Source organism: Arachis ipaensis, chromosome B08 (assembly GCF_000816755.2).
Source record: "Arachis ipaensis cultivar K30076 chromosome B08, Araip1.1, whole genome shotgun sequence".
Classification (NCBI taxonomy): Eukaryota; Viridiplantae; Streptophyta; class Magnoliopsida; order Fabales; family Fabaceae; genus Arachis; species Arachis ipaensis.
Genome location: NC_029792.2, coordinates 87,128,111 through 87,145,840, shown reverse-complemented (window position 1 = coordinate 87,145,840; position 17,730 = coordinate 87,128,111). Strand labels below are relative to the sequence as shown.

At 33.7% G+C, this 17,730-nt stretch overlaps 1 protein-coding gene across 1 annotated transcript; it reads right to left on the bottom strand.

The window, feature by feature from the left end:
- LOC107611186 (post-GPI attachment to proteins factor 3-like) lies at positions 13,981 to 17,456 on the bottom strand. The gene is made up of 6 exons (XM_016313141.2): positions 17,324 to 17,456; positions 16,591 to 16,688; positions 16,242 to 16,506; positions 15,532 to 15,728; positions 14,801 to 14,985; positions 13,981 to 14,404 (listed from the first exon to the last, which is right to left on the bottom strand). Exons 1-6 carry the CDS (start codon positions 17,339 to 17,341, stop codon positions 14,106 to 14,108), a joined length of 1,062 nt encoding a protein of 353 aa, XP_016168627.1. The 5' UTR covers positions 17,342 to 17,456; the 3' UTR covers positions 13,981 to 14,105.

Here is a 17,730-nt window from a genome sequence, read left to right as displayed (position 1 = left end):
CCAATGTTGAGCCTATTTTACCCTTTTGTTCTCTATTTTAGCACATCATTAACTCTAAGCGGAAAATAATGAATGTCCTTAATTTGAATCCTTGGTTAGCTTAGACTAGTGAGAGTATTCATGATTTAAGTGTGGGAAAATTGGGTTTGGAAACATTTGGTTTGAGAATTGAGTATTGTATAGTTCTAGTGAAAATGTGAAAAAAAGATAGTTCAGCACATATTCATGTATTCAATACCTTAATCATATGCATAGATCTCTCATATATATGTTATCCACCACATATGAAAACCAAAAAGAAAAGAAAAACAAAAAGAAAAAAGAAAAAAAAGAAAGCAATAAAAGGGGACAAAATGTCCCAAAATAAATGGTAGTAGCAATGCATATGTACTGTACTCAAATTTGGGATGCATGAATATGTGGAAAACATAGTTAATGGGTAGTTAGATTTTGTATTTTGATTACATGGATTATCTTAGGTTAGGTGGGAAGTTTAGGTTAATCAAGGATTCGAATTTTAGTCCACTTAACCAAATACATTCTTACCTTGATCCTAACCCCATTACAACCCTTAAAAGACCTCTTGATATGTGTATTCGTGCATTAAATTTTTGTTGATTGGTAGAATAAGAGCAAGCTTTAGAAAGCAAGATTAGTAGAGAACCGAGAGAATCGACCCTTAAACACTAGAGTGATTAGAGTGCATATACTTCCGGTGAGGGTTCGATGCTCGATTCTTTGTTTCCGGCTTTCACGAGCTTTCTTCTTGCAAGTCTACTTGTACTTTATTTTGAGATTTGAATTAGTAGAATCCAGTTCATATTTTTCTTGAAAGATTTATTTACTTTTAACCAAGTAGGTAGAAATATTTAGCATGTAGTTGCATTCATATAGATAGGTTGCATTTAATAAATCTTACCATTCCTCTGCACCCCCTTTATAGCTTCTCTTGAGCTTAGCATGAGGACATGCTAATGTTTAAGTGTGGGGAGATTGATAAACCACTATTTTAGGGTTTATGTTATATTGAATTGAGTGGATTTTATCAACTATTCTCACACTTATTCAGGTAAATTACATGGTTTTGTAAATCCTTCCTAATTTTGTGCTATGATTGAAAACATGCTTCTTAGGCCTTAAAATTGCTAATTTTGAATCCTCTCTTATTACTATTCGATGCCGTGATGTGTGTGTTAAGTGATTTCAGGTTTTATAGGGCAGGAATGGCTTAGAGGATGGAAAGGAAGCATGTAAAAGTGGAAGGAACACAAGAATTTGGAGATTTGAGAAGCTGGCCTCGACGCGTACGCATGGATGATGCGTACGCGTGACCGGTTGGTACACGAAATTGTGATTCACACTTTTTATAACTCCGCACAACTAACCAGCAAGTGCACTGGGTCGTCCAAGTAATACCTTACGTGAGTAAGGGTCGATCCCACGGAGATTGTCGACTTGAAGCAAGCTATGGTCATCTTGTAAATCTTAGTCAAGCAGATTCAAATGGTTATGAGGTTTTGATAATTAAAAGATAAATAAAACATAAAATAAAATAAAGATACTTATGTAATTCATTAGTGGGAATTTCAGATAAGCGTTTGGAAATGCTTTGTTGCTTCTGAGCCTCTACTTCCCTGTTGTCTTCTTCCAATCATGCGTGCTCCCTTCCATGGCAAGCTGTATGATCGTCTCGGATGAAAAATACCAGGTACGGCCTCTGCACGGCTAATCAACTTTCGGATTTCTCGTCTCGGATGAAAAATACCAGGTACAACTACCGCACGGCTAATCATCTGTCGGTTCTCACTAGGTCGGAATAGGATCTCTCTTTCCTTTTGCACACTGTCACTGCGCCCAACATTCGTAAGTTTGAAGCTCGTCACAGTCTTCCCTTCCCAGATCCTACTCGGAATACCACAGACAAGGTTTAGACTTTCCGGATCTCAGGAATGCTGCCAATTAGTTCTAGCCTATACCACGAAGGTTCTAATGTCACGGATTCGGATGCTCTATTGTCAGGAGAGGCAATGCAAATCATGGATTAGAGACCTAAGAGAATACACTCCGGCTGTCGTCCAATGACTACGTTGAACATCATGTAGACCGCTTGTGGTTGTCAGGCACGCGGATCTTGGCTAAGTGAGTAACGAAGATAGTGGGTGATTGTCACGGGTCACCCCTTCATTCTGACTTAACTGAATTAAGTACGAGAGTATATCTTGGAGAAGAAGTAAGCGTGAATTAAAAGAAAAACAATAGTACTTGCATTAATTCATGAAGAACAGCAGAGCTCCACACCTTAATCTATGACGTGTAGAAACTCCACCGTAGAAAATACATAAGAGAAAAGATGTCTAGGCATGGCCGTGAGGCCAGCCTCTCAATGTAACATAAAAGTGAAATGGGGGTTCCAACCATACAAGTCTCTGAATACAATAGTAAAAAGTGCTATTTATACTAAACTAGTTACTAGGGATTATAGAAAATAAGTAACTAAGTATAGATAGTGCAGAAATCCATTTTCGGGGCCCACCTGATGTGTGCTTGGGCTGAGCATTGAGCTTTACATGTATATAGTCCATTTCTAGAGTTAAACGCCAACTTGCATGCCAGTTTGGGCGTTTAACTCCAGTTTTGGGGCCAGTTCTAGCGTTTTACTCCAGAAAATGGTCTCTAGCTGGCGTTTAGACGCCAGTTTGGGCCATCAAATCTTGAACAAAGTATGAACTATTATATATTTCTGGAAAGCCCAAGATGTCTACTTTCCAACGCAATTGAGAGCTCACCAATTGGGCTTCTGTAGCTCCAGAAAATCCACTTCGAGTACAGGAGGATCAGAACCCAACAGCATCTGCAGTCCTTTCTCAACCTCTGAATCAGATTTTTGCTCAGGTCTCTCAATTTCAGCCAGAAAATAGCTGAAATTATAGAAAAACACACAAACTCGCAGTAAAGTCCAGAAATGTGATTTTTGCATAAAAACTAATAAAAATATAATAAAAAGTAACTAAAACATACTAAAAACTATGTAAAAACAATGCCAAAAGGGGTATAAATTATCCGCTCATCACAACACCAAACTATTGTTGCTTGTCTCCAAGAAACTAAGAACCAAATTGGATAAAAAGAAGAGAATATACAATAAATTCCAAATTTATCAATGAAGATTAGTTTTAATTAGATGAGCGGGACTAGTAGCTTTTTGCTTCTGAACAGTTTTGGCATCTCACTTTATCCTTTGAAGTTCAGAATGATTGGCATCCATAGGAACTCAGAATTCAGATAGTGTTATTGATTCTCTTAGTTCAGTATGTTGATTCTTGAACACAGCTACTTTATGAGTCTTGGCCATGACCCTAAGCATTTTGTTTTCCAGTATTACCATCGGATACATAAATACCACAGACACATAACTGGGTGAACCTTTTCAGATTGTGACTCAGCTTTGCTAGAGTCCCCAGTTAGAGGTGCCCAGAGATCTTAAGCACACTCTTTTTGCATTGGACCATGACTTTAACCGCTCAGTCTCAAGCTTTTCACTTGACACCTTCACGCCACAAGCACATGGTTAGGGACAGCTTGATTTCGCCGCTTAGGCCAGGATTTTATTCCTTTGGGCCCTCCTATCCATTAATGCTCAAAGCCTTTGATTCTTTTTACCCTTTCCTTTTGGTTTAAAGGGTTATTGGCTTTTTCTGCTTGCTTTTTTTCTTTCTCTTTCTCTTTCTTTATTTTTCGCCTTTTTTTTTTTCGCAAGCTTTGTTTTTCACTGCTTTTTCTTGCTTCAAGAATCAATTTTGTAATTTTTTCAGATTATCAATAAAATTTCTCTTTTTTCATTATTCTTTCAAGAGCCAACAATTTTAACATTCATAAACTTCACTATAAAAAATATGCACTGTTCAAGCATTCATTCAGAAAACAGAAAGTATTGCCACCACATCAAAATAATTAAGCTAATTTTAAGATAGAATTCGAAATTCATGTACTTCTCTTTCTTTTTCAGAAAACATTTTTCATTTAAGAAATTTGAAGGATTCATAGGACATTCATAGCTTTAAGACATAGACACTAAACACTACTGATCATGTAATAAAGACACAAACATAGACAAAACATAAAGCATAGAAACCAAAAAACTAAAAAATAAGAACAAGAAAATTAAAGAACGGGTCCACCTTAGTGACGGCGGCTAGTTCTTCCTCTTGATGATCCTATGGAGTGCTTAAGCTCCTCAATATCTCTTCCTTGCCTTTTGTTGCTCCTCTCTCATGGCTCTTTAGTCCTCTTTGATTTCATGAAGGATAATGGAGTGCTTTTGTTGAAGTCCATGAGTGGGCTCTCTTATTTGCTCCATCCTCTTTCTAGTGATGGGCTTTTGAGATGACTTTTTCCATCTCCCATGACTCAGAGTTAAAAGCAATTGCCTTCCCTTTCCTCTTCCTAGAGGTTTCTCCGGCCTTAGGTGCCATTAATAATTATGGAAAAACAAAAAGCAGAGCTTTTTTCACACCAAACTTAAAAGGTTTGCTCGTCCTCGAGCAAAATAAGATAGAAGGGAGTAGAAGAAGAATGATGCAATTAATTCTAAAAACTTATTACTGTATGCAAGAAAAATTAAAGAAAGTTGAAAAGGATTTGAAAAGATATGTAAGTTTTGAAAACGTTTTGGAAGGAATTGAAAAGAATTGAAAAAAAAAAGAATTAAAAAGAATTGGAAAGATTATTAATATTTGAAAATAGAAATTGAAAGATGAACGTTTAAAATATGTTTGATGCAAAAAATTATGAATTAAAACATGAAAAATTGAAAAAAAATCGAATTGAAAACAAAATTACCTCCCTTGTGTCATCCTGGCGTTAAACGCCCAGAATGCTATCCATTCTGGCGTTTAACGCCCACTTGTCTGCCTCTTTGGGCGTTTAACGCCCAGCCAGATACCCTGGCTGGCGTTAAATGCCAGGAATCTTTCTTTACTGGGCGTTTTTCTGAATGCCCAGAATGCTGCCTGCATGGGCGTTAAACACCCATTCTGCTATCCTTACTGGCGTTTAAACGCCAGTAAGCCTGTCCTCCAGGGTGCGCTGTTTTTGATGCTGTTTTTGAATTCACTTTAATTCTGCAGCTATTTTTATGACTCCACATGATCATCAACCTAAAGAAAACATAACATGGCAATGGAAAACAAATGTCTATAAATATAATTAAATAACATTGGGTTGCCTCCCAATAAGCGGTTCTTTAATGTCAATAGCTTGACAGTGAGCTCTTAGAGAGCTTCACAGAGACTCAAAGCTTAATAATGGCCTCCCAACTCCAAACTTAGAAGTTGAGTGTGGGGGCTCTGTTTGACTCTGTATTGAGAGAAGCTTTTCATGCTTTCTCTCCATGGTTACAGAAGAAGATCCTTAAGCCTTAAACACAAGGTAGTCCTCATTCAATTGAAGGACTAACTCTCCTCTGTCCACATCAATCACAGCCCTTGCTGTGGCTACGAAGGGTCTTCCAAGGATAATGGATTCATCCTCATCCTTCCCAGTGTCTATGATTATGAAGTCAGTAGGGATGTACAGGCCTTCAACCTTCACTAAGACATCCTCTACAAGTCCATAAGCCTGATCCCAGATCACACAGATCCCTAGTTTCTCCATTAGAAAGAGTGACATGAGCTTTATTCCTGATCCCAGATCACACAGAGCCTTCTCAAAGGTCATGGTGTCTATGGTGCAAGGTATTAAGAAACTTCCGGGATCCGGTTTCTACTGAGGTAAATTCAGTTAAACCAAGGCATTCAGTTCATTAATGAGCAATGAAGGTTCATCCTCCCAAGTCTCATTACCAAATAACTTGGCATTCAGCTTCATGATTGCTCCTAGATACTGAGCTACTTGCTCTTCAACAATATCTTCATCTTCTTCAGAGGAAGAAGACTCATCAGAGCTCATGAATGGTAACAGTAAGTTCAGTGGAATCTCTATGGTCTCTGTATGAGCCTCAGATTCCTTTGGTTCCTCAATAGGGAACTCCTTAGTTGTTAGTGGACGTCCAGCAAGGTCTTCCTCATTGGAAATCACTACCTCTTCCTCCTCTATAGGTTCGGCCATGTTGGTTATATTTATGGCCTTGCACTCTCTTTTGGGATTCTCTTTTGTATTGCTTGGGAGAGTACTAGGAGGAGTTTCAGTAACTTTTTTACTCAGCTGACCCACTTGTGCCTCCAAATTTCTGATGGAGGACCTTGTTTCAGTCATGAAACTGAGAGTGGTCTTAGATAGATTAGAGATTATGGTTGCTAAGTCAGAGAGGCTCTGCTTAGACTTCTCTGTCTGTTGCTCAGAAGATGATGGAAAAGGCTTGTTATTGCCAAACCTATTTCTCCCACCATTATTATTATTATTGAAGCCTTGTTGAGGCTTCTGTTGATCCTTCCATGAGAGATTAGGATGATTCCTCCATGAAGGATTATAGGTGTTTCCATAGGATTCTCCCATGTAATTCACCTCTTCTATTCCAAGATTCTCAAGGTCATAAGCTTCTTCTTTAGAGGAGGTTTCTTTAGTACTGCTGGATGCAGCTTGTATTCCAGTCAGATTTTGAGAAATCATATTGACTTTTTGAGTTAATATTTTATTCTGAGCCAATATGGAATTCAGAGTATCAATCTCAAGAACTTCTTTCTTCTGAGTCATCCCATTATTCACAGGATTTCTTTCAGAAGTATACATGAACTGGTTATTTGCAACCATTTCAATGAGTTCCTGGGCTTCTGCAGGGGTTTTCTTCAGATGAAGAGATCCACCAGCAGAGTGGTCTAATGACATCTTGGACAATTCAGACAGACCATCATAGAATATACATAAGATGCTCCATTCTGAAAGCATGTTAGAAGGACACCTTCTGATCAATTGCTTGTACCTTTTCCAAGCTTCATAGAGGGATTCACCTTCCTTCTATCTGAAGGTTTGGACTTTCACTCTAAGCTTGCTCATCTTTTGATGTGGAAAGAATTTGGCCAAGAAAGCATTGACCAACTTTTTCTAAGAGTTCAGGCTTTCTTTAGGTTGTGAGTCCAACCATATCCTAGCTCTGTCTCTTACAGTAAAGGGAAAAAGCATAAGTCTGTAGACCTCAGGATCAACCCCATTGGTCTTTACAATGTCACAGATTTGCAAGAATTCAGCTAAGAATTGATGAGGATCTTCCAATGGAAGTCCATGAAACTTACAATTCTACTGCATTAGAGAAACTAATTGAGGTTTAAGCTCAAAGTTGTTTGCTTCAATTGCAGGAATTGAGATGCTTCTTCCATAGAAATCGGAAGTTGGTGCAGTAAAGTCACCAAGCATCTTCCTTGCATCTCCACCATTGTTATTTGGTTCGGCTGCCATGTCTACTTCTTTTTCAAAAATTTATGTAAAGTCATCTCCGGAGTGTTGTGCTTTAGCTTCTCTTAGCTTCCTCTTCAGAGTCCTTTCAGGTTTAGGATCAGCTTCAACAAGAATGTTCTTATCCTTGTTCCTGCTCATATGAAAAAGAAGAGAACAAAGAGAGAAGATAAATCCTCTATGTCACAGTATAGAGATTCCTTTATGTGAGTAGAATAATGGAAGAATAGAAGAATGAGGTAAAGAGAGAATAAGAGGAATTCGAACACAGAGAGAGGGAGAGGGTTCGAATCATGAGTAGAAGAGAAGTGTTAGTAAATAAATAAAATAAATAGAAAGAGATGAGAGAGAGAGTATTTGAATTTTAAAAAGAGGGAGAAGAAAAATATTTTTATTTTTATTTAATTAATTAAGTTAGAATTTGAAATTAAAAAGAAATAAAATAAAAGTAGAATTTAAAACAATTAGTTAATTAAAAAGAATTTTGAAAAAGTGGTTAGTGATTTTCGAAAATTAGAAGTGGAAAAGTAATTAGGTGGTTAAAAAAATAAGAAATAGTAAACTTTTTTTTTTAAATTAAAACAAACAAGTCAAGTAGTTAATTGAAAAAGATTGGAAATTAAATTTTGAAAAGATAAGAAGTTAGAAAAAGATTTTGAAATTAATTTTGAAAAAGATATGATTGAAATTTATTTTGAAAAAGATTTGAAAAAGAAATTAAAAAGATTTGATTTTTAAAATTAAAGTTGATGACTTGACTAACAAGAAATTAAAAGATATGATTCTAGAATTTAAAGATTGAACCTTTCTTAACAGGAAAGTAACAAACTTGAAATTTTTGAATCAAAACATTAATTGTTAGTAAAGTTTTCGAAAATATGAAATAAAATTGAGAAAAAGATTTTGAAAATTTATTTAAGAAATTCGAAATTATTAAGAAAAATGAAAAGATTTGAATTTTTTTGAAAAAGATTTGAGAAGATAAAGTTTTTAAATTGAAATTTTGACTTGACTAACAAGAAACAACTAAATTTTTAAAAATTTTTGACTAAGTCAACCCAAAATTTCAAAATTTATGAGTAAAATAAGGGAAAGATATTATTTTTTATTCTTTTGAATTAATGAAGAAAGAGAAAAAACAACAAAATGACACAAGACATAAGAATTTAAGATCAAAACAAATAATGCATGCAAGAACACTTTGAATGTTAAGATGAATACCAAAAACACTTTGAAGATCATGATGAACATCAAGAACATATTTTTGAAAATTTTTAAGAAAAGAAAGACATGCAAGACACCAAACTTAAATATTTTTAATGTTTAGACACTATGAATTTGAAAATGCATATGAAAAATAACAAAAAACACCGAACAAGAAAAATTAAAGATCAAACAAGGAAAATCATCAAGAACAACTTGAAGATCAAGAAAGAACATATGATGAATTTTCAAAAATTCAAGAAAAATTAAAAACATGCAATTGACACCAAACTTAAAACTTGACACAAAATTTTTTTGGTTTTTTTTATTTTATTAAAATTTTGCATATTTTTTGAAATTATTTTGGAAAAAGAAAATAAAGAAATTCAAAATTTTTAGTAAGAATTCCAGGATTCGTGCAATGTTAGTCTAAAACTTCGGTCCAAAAGAATTAGACATGGCCAAATGGCCAGCCAAGCTTTAGCATAACAATTACAGACATGTTCTTTCTACAATAGAAAGTGAAAACCTCGGTCCAAAAGATTAGACATGGCTTAACAGCCAGCCAGGCTTCAACATATCTCATGAAACTCTAGAATATTTTTTTTCTGAATTTTTCGGAAACTAAATTTTATTTTGAAGAACTTTTTTTTTGAATTTTTCGGAAACTAAATTTTTTTTTGAAGATAAAAATAAAAAGCGTAAACATAAAATAAAATTACCTAATCTAAGCAATAAGATGAACCGTCAGTTGTCCAAACTCGAACAATCCCCGGCAATGGCGCCAAAAACTTGGTGCACGAAATTGTGATTCACACTTTTCACAACTCCGCACAACTAACCAGCAAGTGCAATGGGTCGTCCAAGTAATACCTTACGTGAGTAAGGGTCGATCCCACGGAGATTGTCGGCTTGAAGCAAGCTATGGTCATCTTGTAAATCTTAGTCAGGCGGATTCAAATGGTTATGAGGTTTTGATAATTAAAAGATAAATAAAACATAAAATAAAATAAAGATACTTATGTAATTCATTGGTGGGAATTTCAGATAAGTGTTTGGAGATGCTTTGTTGCTTCTGAGCCTCTGCTTCCCTGTTGTCTTCTTCCAATCATGCGTGCTCCCTTCCATGGCAAGCTGTATGATCCTCTCAGATGAAAAATACCAGGTACGGCCTCTGCACAACTAATCAACTGTCGGATTTCTCGTCTCGGATGAAAAATACCAGGTACAGCTACCGCACGGCTAATCATCTGTCGGTTCTCACTAGCGTCGGAATAGGATCTCTTTCTCCTTTTGCACACTGTCACTGCACCCAACATTCGCAAGTTTGAAGCTCGTCATAGTCATCCCTTCCCAGATCCTACTCGAAATACCACAGACAAGGTTTAGACTTTCCGGATCTCAGGAATGCTGACAATTGGTTCTAGCCTATACCACGAAGGTTCTAATATCACGGATTCGGATGCTCTGTTGTCAGGAGAGGCGATGCAAATCGTGGATTAGAGACCCAAGAGAATATACTCCGGCTGTCGTCCAATGACTACGTTGAACATCATGTAGACCGCTTGTGGTTGTTAGGCACGCGGATCTTAGCTAAGCGAGTAACGAAGATAGTGGGTGATTGTCACGGGTCACCCCTTCATTCTGACTTAACTGAATTAAGTACGAGAGTATATCTTGGAGAAGAAGTAAGCGTGAATTGAAAGAAAAACAATAGTACTTGCATTAATTCATGAAGAACAACAGAGCTCCACACCTTAATCTATGAGGTGTAGAAACTCCACCGTAAAAAATACATAAGAGAAAAGAGGTCTAGGCATGGCCGTGAGGCCAGCCTCTCAATGTAACATAAAAGTGAAAAGGGGGTTCCAACCATACAAGTCTCCGAATACAATAGTAAAAAGTGCTATTTATACTAAACTAGTTACTAGGGATTACAGAAAATAAGTAACTAATTGCAGATAGTGCAGAAATCCACTTCCGGGGCCTACTTGGTGTTTGCTTGGGCTAAGCGTTGAGCTTTACACGTGGATAGGCCTTTTCTAGAGTTAAACGCCAGCTTGGATGCCCGTTTGGGCGTTTAACTCCAGTTCTGGTGCCAGTTCTGGCGTTTTATGCCAGAAAAGGGTCTCTGGCTGGCGTTTAAACGCCAGTTTGGGCCATCAAATCTCGGGCAAAGTATGGACTATTATACATTTCTGGAAAGCCTAAGATGTATACTTTTGAACACAATTGAGAGCGCTCTAATTGGGCTTCTATAGCTCCAGAAAATTCACTTCAAGTGCAGGAGGGTCAGAATCCAACAGCATCTGCAGTCCTTTCTCAACCTTTGAATAAGATTTTTGCTTAAGTCCCTTAATTTCAGCCAGAAAATACCTAAAATTATAGAAAAACACACAAACTCACAGTAAAGTCCAGAAATGTGATTTTTGCATAAAAACTAATAAAAATATAATAAAAAGTAACCAAAACATACTAAAAACTATGTAAAATAATGCCAAAAAGGATATAAATTATCCGCTCATCACCGGTGAAGCAGACAAATGACTCGCACGCGTGGAAGACGCATACGCGTGGGAAGTTCAATATCCAGCGACGCATACGCTTGACTGACGTGTACGCATGACGAACATCACATGCTGTAATTAACAGAAAACGCTGGGGGCAATTTTTGGGCTGCTTTAGACCTAGTTTTAGTCTCGAAAATACAGATTAGAGGCTAGGGAGTGAAGCAGAATGAGAGAATTAATCATTCATTCATTCAAAATTTAGGTTTTTAGATGCAGAATTTTAAAGAGAGAGGCTCTTTCCTCTCTTTAGGTTTAGGATTTCTTCTTTCAATTTTTCCTTAGGTTTAGATTTCAGTCTTATTTTAATTTAGTTTTCTCTTGCTTTTATTTGTTCTAACACTTTAGTTATCTACTTCTCTTATTAATTCCTTTATTTTTCCATTTAGTTTATGAATTCTTGTGTTACTTTCAATTTTCTTTTTAATGCAAGTTTATGTTTCATGTTTCTTATTGTTCAATTGCTTTGTTATTGTTATTTCTTTGCTTTGGTTAATCTTAGAATTTTCTATGTCTTGTCAATTTTCTATGTTTTTATTTTATGCCTTCCAAGTGTTTGATAAAATGTTTGGATGGATTTTAATTTAGATTTTTATGTTCTTAACTTGGATTGATTAATTAGAGACTTTTGAGTTATCAAAATTCTTTTGTTGATTGGTGATTGAAAGTTACTAGTTGGCTTGAGCCTCACTAAATCTAGTCTTTGATTAGGACTTGTGAACTTAATTCGATTTTGCTCGCTTGACTTTCCTTCATTTGTTAGAGGATAACTAAGTGAAAGCAATTTACATTTACCATCACAATTGACGATGATAATAAGGATAGGACTTCTAATTCTCTTTCCTTACTAAGAGCTTTCTTAGTTATTAGTTTATTTTCTTGTCATTTTACTTTCTTGTTTCTTATTACAAAACCCAAAAATATCCTTTTCCATAGCTAATAATAAACTACACTTCCCTGCAATTCCTTTGAGAGACGACCCGAGGTTTAAATACTTCGGTTAATTTTATTGGATTTGGTTAAGTGACAAATAATTTAAACATTGACCGAGGATAATTTGTTGGTTTAGAACCATACTTGCAACGCGACATTTTTGTAAAATTCTTTACCGACAATTTTCCTCGGTCAACTCTATACCAAAATTGATTTTGATAAAATAAATATTGTTTGGATAATATTAGTTAAAATCACTTTTAGATAAATAATTACTTAAAAGGATATGACATTAAATTATAATGTTAGTTTTTTATACATGTTTATTTTTTTTATACTTTTTTAAATGTTTTTTATATAGTATATTTTTAGTATTCTTAGTATTCTTTTTTAGTACGCTATAATTTTTAACTATTATTATTATTTATGGTTAATTTTTTTGTTTAATTTATTTTACCTAATGTGATCAATAAATTCTATTATAAAAAGATAATAATAAATATAATACATAAAAATCACAATTATAAAAATGTATAATATCAAACAAAAAGTTAATAAAAAATAAAAATAGAAAAATAATGAGAATTTCATAAATAATACAATAATATGTATAAAGGATAAAGTTGGTAAAAAAATAAATGTTAAGTGTCAATGGCTAAAATATAATAAAGAGAAATAATAAGAATTCTATAAATAATACAATAACATATATAAAGGATAAAGTTGGTAAAAGAAAAATAAATATTGAATGTAGTGGCTTAAAGCCTGTTTTTACAATGCAAAAGTTAGAAATTATTGCTTCTTATAAACGTGATTTTGTGAACAAAATCACTTCTGCGTTTATAGAGAAGAAAATTAACTAAACCAAAAATTGAAACTTTTAAGAAGCTGTAACGTGCTTTTTCCCTTCTAACGTGTTTGCCATTCTGTTGTCAAACACACCCTGGATCTTTTGAGTACCAAATTAATAGCTAACCCTAAAATAATATCTTAACTCTTACAAAATATACCAATTTTTTCATAAGTTGCAAATAACCCAGCGTTTGATTTAATCATTTTATGCAAATATTTGAAAAAAAGTATTTAAAAGGTATAAAAAATAAAACTAGTGTAAAATTTAATTTATAACCAATGTAAAAAAAATAGATAAAAAATTTACTCAACTTAAAATTAACAATTTCAGAAAAAAAGAAAGATCAGACTCAATAAAAATCATGTTTAAATATGATGTTTAGAGCTATTTTAAACTTTGTCAATCGGATTAGAAAGTTAAAACGTTATTTGTTTTCAGATTCATTTTGTTAAAAACTTTTTTAAGGTTTAAAATATTAGGTTATTCTTTAAGAAAAACCGGAGCATTAAAATTTATTTTTGTTGTTAGTATTAGCATTTGTCATAAGATAAATCAGATAATAAGCTTCATATTATATATTGGCTAAATTCTAGCTTCGTATTATATATTGGCCAATTCTAAGATGCTCATTTTCTTTTTCTTGATTCACTAACTATTAACTACCCCAAACTTCAAATGATGCCAAAGTATGCTCTTGTCACGAATTTAAAGGAATTTAGCTAGTTACCTTAATTTATTTATTTAAAGGAAATTCGTATTGCTTTTCTAGTCCTTTTTTTCTCTTCCTAATAATGCTTGTCAATTGTCGCATAAAATCCAAATATGGTGAAAGAAAGCAAAAGTTTTAACGTTTAAAAGGAACAACTTAGAAAAAAGTCATACATGATACCCACAACTCCACAAGCCAAGTATGAGTACAACACTGTGTTACTAACAAAAAGTAAGTTTCATATACATTTGATTAAGTTGTGGCATGCAAGAATATGAAGTGAAATCCTGAGTTGTTCATTTGACCTGTATTTTTAAAAGAAGAAAAAAAGAAAAGAAAATACAAGAAGTCATATGCATCATCTTCCCAAGCATAAATACAAAACTGGGAAAAATGTGCACGTAAAACTGTTACATTGGGAGGGAGAAAATATGCACTTTTAAATGAACAACAATTACTTCGATTTCATCTTGGACCTCTTTACACGTTTAGAGGCTAGAAACTCAGCATCATTCCTAACAAAACTCCACCAAAGGTAAGCGAAAGGAACAGTCGAGGCCAACGACAGAGCATGAGCATCTATAAGTCCTTGATACGGTGGAAAATCGAATGCTTGCAAGAGTAGTGAAACAACGCTGCCGAAAATAACTAACAAGACCTTCCATCGTGACGGATGTTGATTGATAACACCCCAAATTGTCCAGACTGTAAGCTGCATTACAATCAATACTTGACAAATAGTCTCATTCCATCCTGTTTAGTTAGAGTAATGAGAATGTCACAACATAAACAACACAAATAGGGAGAGGGTGGGGGAGTTGAAATGAAAGCTATAGCTGCATTTGGATTCTGTTTCTGAGACAAAAATATAAAAATCATTAGAAACATAAACTCATTTGGTTGTTGAGATAAAAATAGAAAAGTATTTTTTTTTTCTATCCAAGAAACATAAAATTGTATTTTTCGTGGTTACCAAAGTGGGAACAAAAAATATTTGTTTCTATCTTTGTCATTTTGTCTTTGTATTTCTTAGTTAGAGACAGAATCCAAACATAGCATATAAGTATATATAAATGCACCAGATTATAACTCAATATCGAATCATATAACATAAAATTGTTTTAAAGGGATAATTTAGGGAAGACATACCAAAGTCTAGCATAAAACAGTTGTACAATATGTGAGTGGTCACAAAAGATGTCAATGGAGCAGAAATCATAACTCTATTAGCCTCATTGCTTATATTTAAGGTTCTTAATATGGCCAAAATAAGGGAGAATCCAACAAGAGCCACAGTAGATGAGTGGTCCAACTTTTCTGTTAACTCCATATCTCTGTTTTTCAATGAGGCACACAAATAATTTAATTAGTTTAGAATAAAAAAGGGAAAAATGTATTGGCAGCAGCATATAGTAATTGTTGGAAAACATTTAACAAATATATTACTATGTTTAATATATAATATAAATTTAGTAGATAGGATTATTGGAAGGAGGTTTTCAAGAGTAATACAAGCATCATAATAACTTGGATTAAACTAATTTTTATGTGAATAACTAAAACTAGTAAAGTAAAATTTGAGGCACACAAAGTGAATGTGACAATTTAAGAGCAATGATGTACCATTTACTTATGAAATAATTATCTTTAATTTGATTAGCTCATATAAAAAATGAGATAATCCTAGGGACAAATACCAATCAAACATTCTTAGCATAAAGAAAGAAGATCAGAACTGGTTATAAGTTGCCAGGAAGTCTTTACCATTAAATTCAGGTGTACAGTTCACATTGTACCTAATAATAAGTAAATCAAACTAACTTCCAAGACAAGTTATACATAATATAGTTACAACTTTTCAAACTAAATCTTCGACTCACCGACTGTGACGAACGGCACACCAAAAGAAGGCATTCACCGATAAGAATCCATAGACATGCCACAAACCAGCATACCCATAATGTGCTTTCTTGCCAACTTTTAGAGGCAACTTATTCTTTAGAAGTGAGATGAATGATATCCAACCATGAAAATGCATTGCAAGATTGAGAGCAAGTAAAGCCACAGATGCAGGCTCCTGAGTAAAATACACCCTGGATTTGTTAACAAAAAGTTCTAATATTACTAGACACTAACTCCAATTGAAAATATAGGTTTCATGTGGATTTTGTAGAATAAATGGACAAAAGTACACATAAAAGAGTTTAAGATAGGTAAAACTACATACCAAAGTTCGTAATATCAACTACACCCAAAATATTGCTTTTGATAGATAAAAGTACGATTTAGACTTTACAAACCCACAAATGACATGACACTTTTGACCATAAAAAAATAATCTTTATACTTTGATATTTATGAACTTTTGTGTGTACTTTTGTTCATTTCATTTTTTCATGTGTACTTTTATCTATTATACGATTTCGTATATCAGATAAAAAAACATAACAGAAATAGCATTTAAAGGCTGTCTTTGAGGACAGAGACAAATATTTTTTGTTCTCGTTTTTAAGAAATATGGAAAATAAAATAATTTTGTCTTAGAAATAGAAAACTACACAACCAAGTGAATTTTTCTTTATTAACAAACCTGAATCCCATATATACACTTGTAAGGCCATTTGCCATTATATTTTATAGGATCATGATGATCAAGTAATGCTCTTTTCTCCTCTCTATCAATCATGCAATGGTACTGACAATTGTTTTTGCAACTCCCTTTTTTCCATTGCACAATAAGCTTTTCTATCAAGTTTCTTGAATGATTAAGAGGGACTCCGTTTAAAGAAATTGTACACTCTGGAAAGCATTTTCCTCCTACACACCCTGTCTCCCCACATTCTGTCACACAACTCCTGATATTCAATTCAAACCAAAGACATAAATTCACGTAATAATGCCTCATAATTTGTTTTTACATAAAGATTAGAGTTATGTACCTATAATTCGGATCAGCATCTCCAGCACTTGCGTTTAATACTGGAATGAATGACGAAAGAACCAAAAGGAAAGCAGCAACATAACAACAATCTACCATCTGGTTTCATAATATTTGCAACCCAAGATCCTAATATATCAGCAAAAAAATGCAAATTCTACCAAAGTTGGTAAAATTCTCATGTCACATACAATGCTATATCATGCATATGGGCATAATCAAAGTCATATGAATATTGTTTTTTATCAAAGGAAACAAAACAATCATACCAATCACAATTTAGAGAAATGTTTCAGGTTTTTCAAATTAGACTAAATTCATATTCTTATCTTGTTTGCTTTTTGAGAAACTTTCGAACTTGTTCGTTTTGTTCTTTTATAAAACCAAAAAAATTGATGTCAGCATAACAAATAAAAAATTGAAAACACCCTAAAAGTGAAACCATCTAAATCAATGTATTTGAATTAAAAAGGACAATGCTATCCGTATTTTCTTTTTTAAGTGTATTATATGAATTTCTTCTTATGTTGGATTGTATCACATTCAACTTCGTTCCTCTATTGAATTATTTAGAATCTTTCACTTTTCCTGTAAAATAAAAATAAAAAAATGCTCCTCTATTTCTTCCATAATTGATTATAAGAAAATACCATGTGAAATAATCAAAAGAATTTGACAAGAAGACAAAGCAAACAAAGAGAACGATAAAGCGAAAGAGGGAGGGGGTATTTCACCTTTGTGGTGGCGAACATTGGATGCAGCAAAAAAGTTTTTAGTAGTAGAAATATATTGAAGAGGTAGAAAGAATTATAAAAAAAATGGCGAAAACTAAGGGGAAAATATGCTTTGTTTATTTCCCAGGTGGGGATTTAATTTGCAAATAAAGCCTTCTTTTCATTTCTAATATTTTAGGCATGTTATCTTTTGTTTCATAATTCTATTATTGTACGTACTATATTATTAGCCTTGTAATATGGTGTTTCATAATTTCATATATGAATGACCACGTATATTGGTAGACTAATACGGGCTTTAGGATGTGGCCTTGCTATTTACCCGGATAAAAAGAATTCAGTACAACGTTTGTGGCAGAAAGTATTAGATATCAAGAAATACTTGAAGTGTTAGTAGGTCTCAATTT

What these genes read in the sequence shown, in the direction of transcription:
- LOC107611186 (XM_016313141.2), bottom strand. An exon ending in GATGCTGATCCGAATTATAG is followed by an intron (nt 16,507 to 16,590) that starts GTACATAACTCT and finishes ATTGAATATCAG; the next exon opens with GAGTTGTGTGACAGAATGTG. An exon ending in CTGTTTTATGCTAGACTTTG is followed by an intron (nt 14,405 to 14,800) that starts GTATGTCTTCCC and finishes CTAACTAAACAG; the next exon opens with GATGGAATGAGACTATTTGT.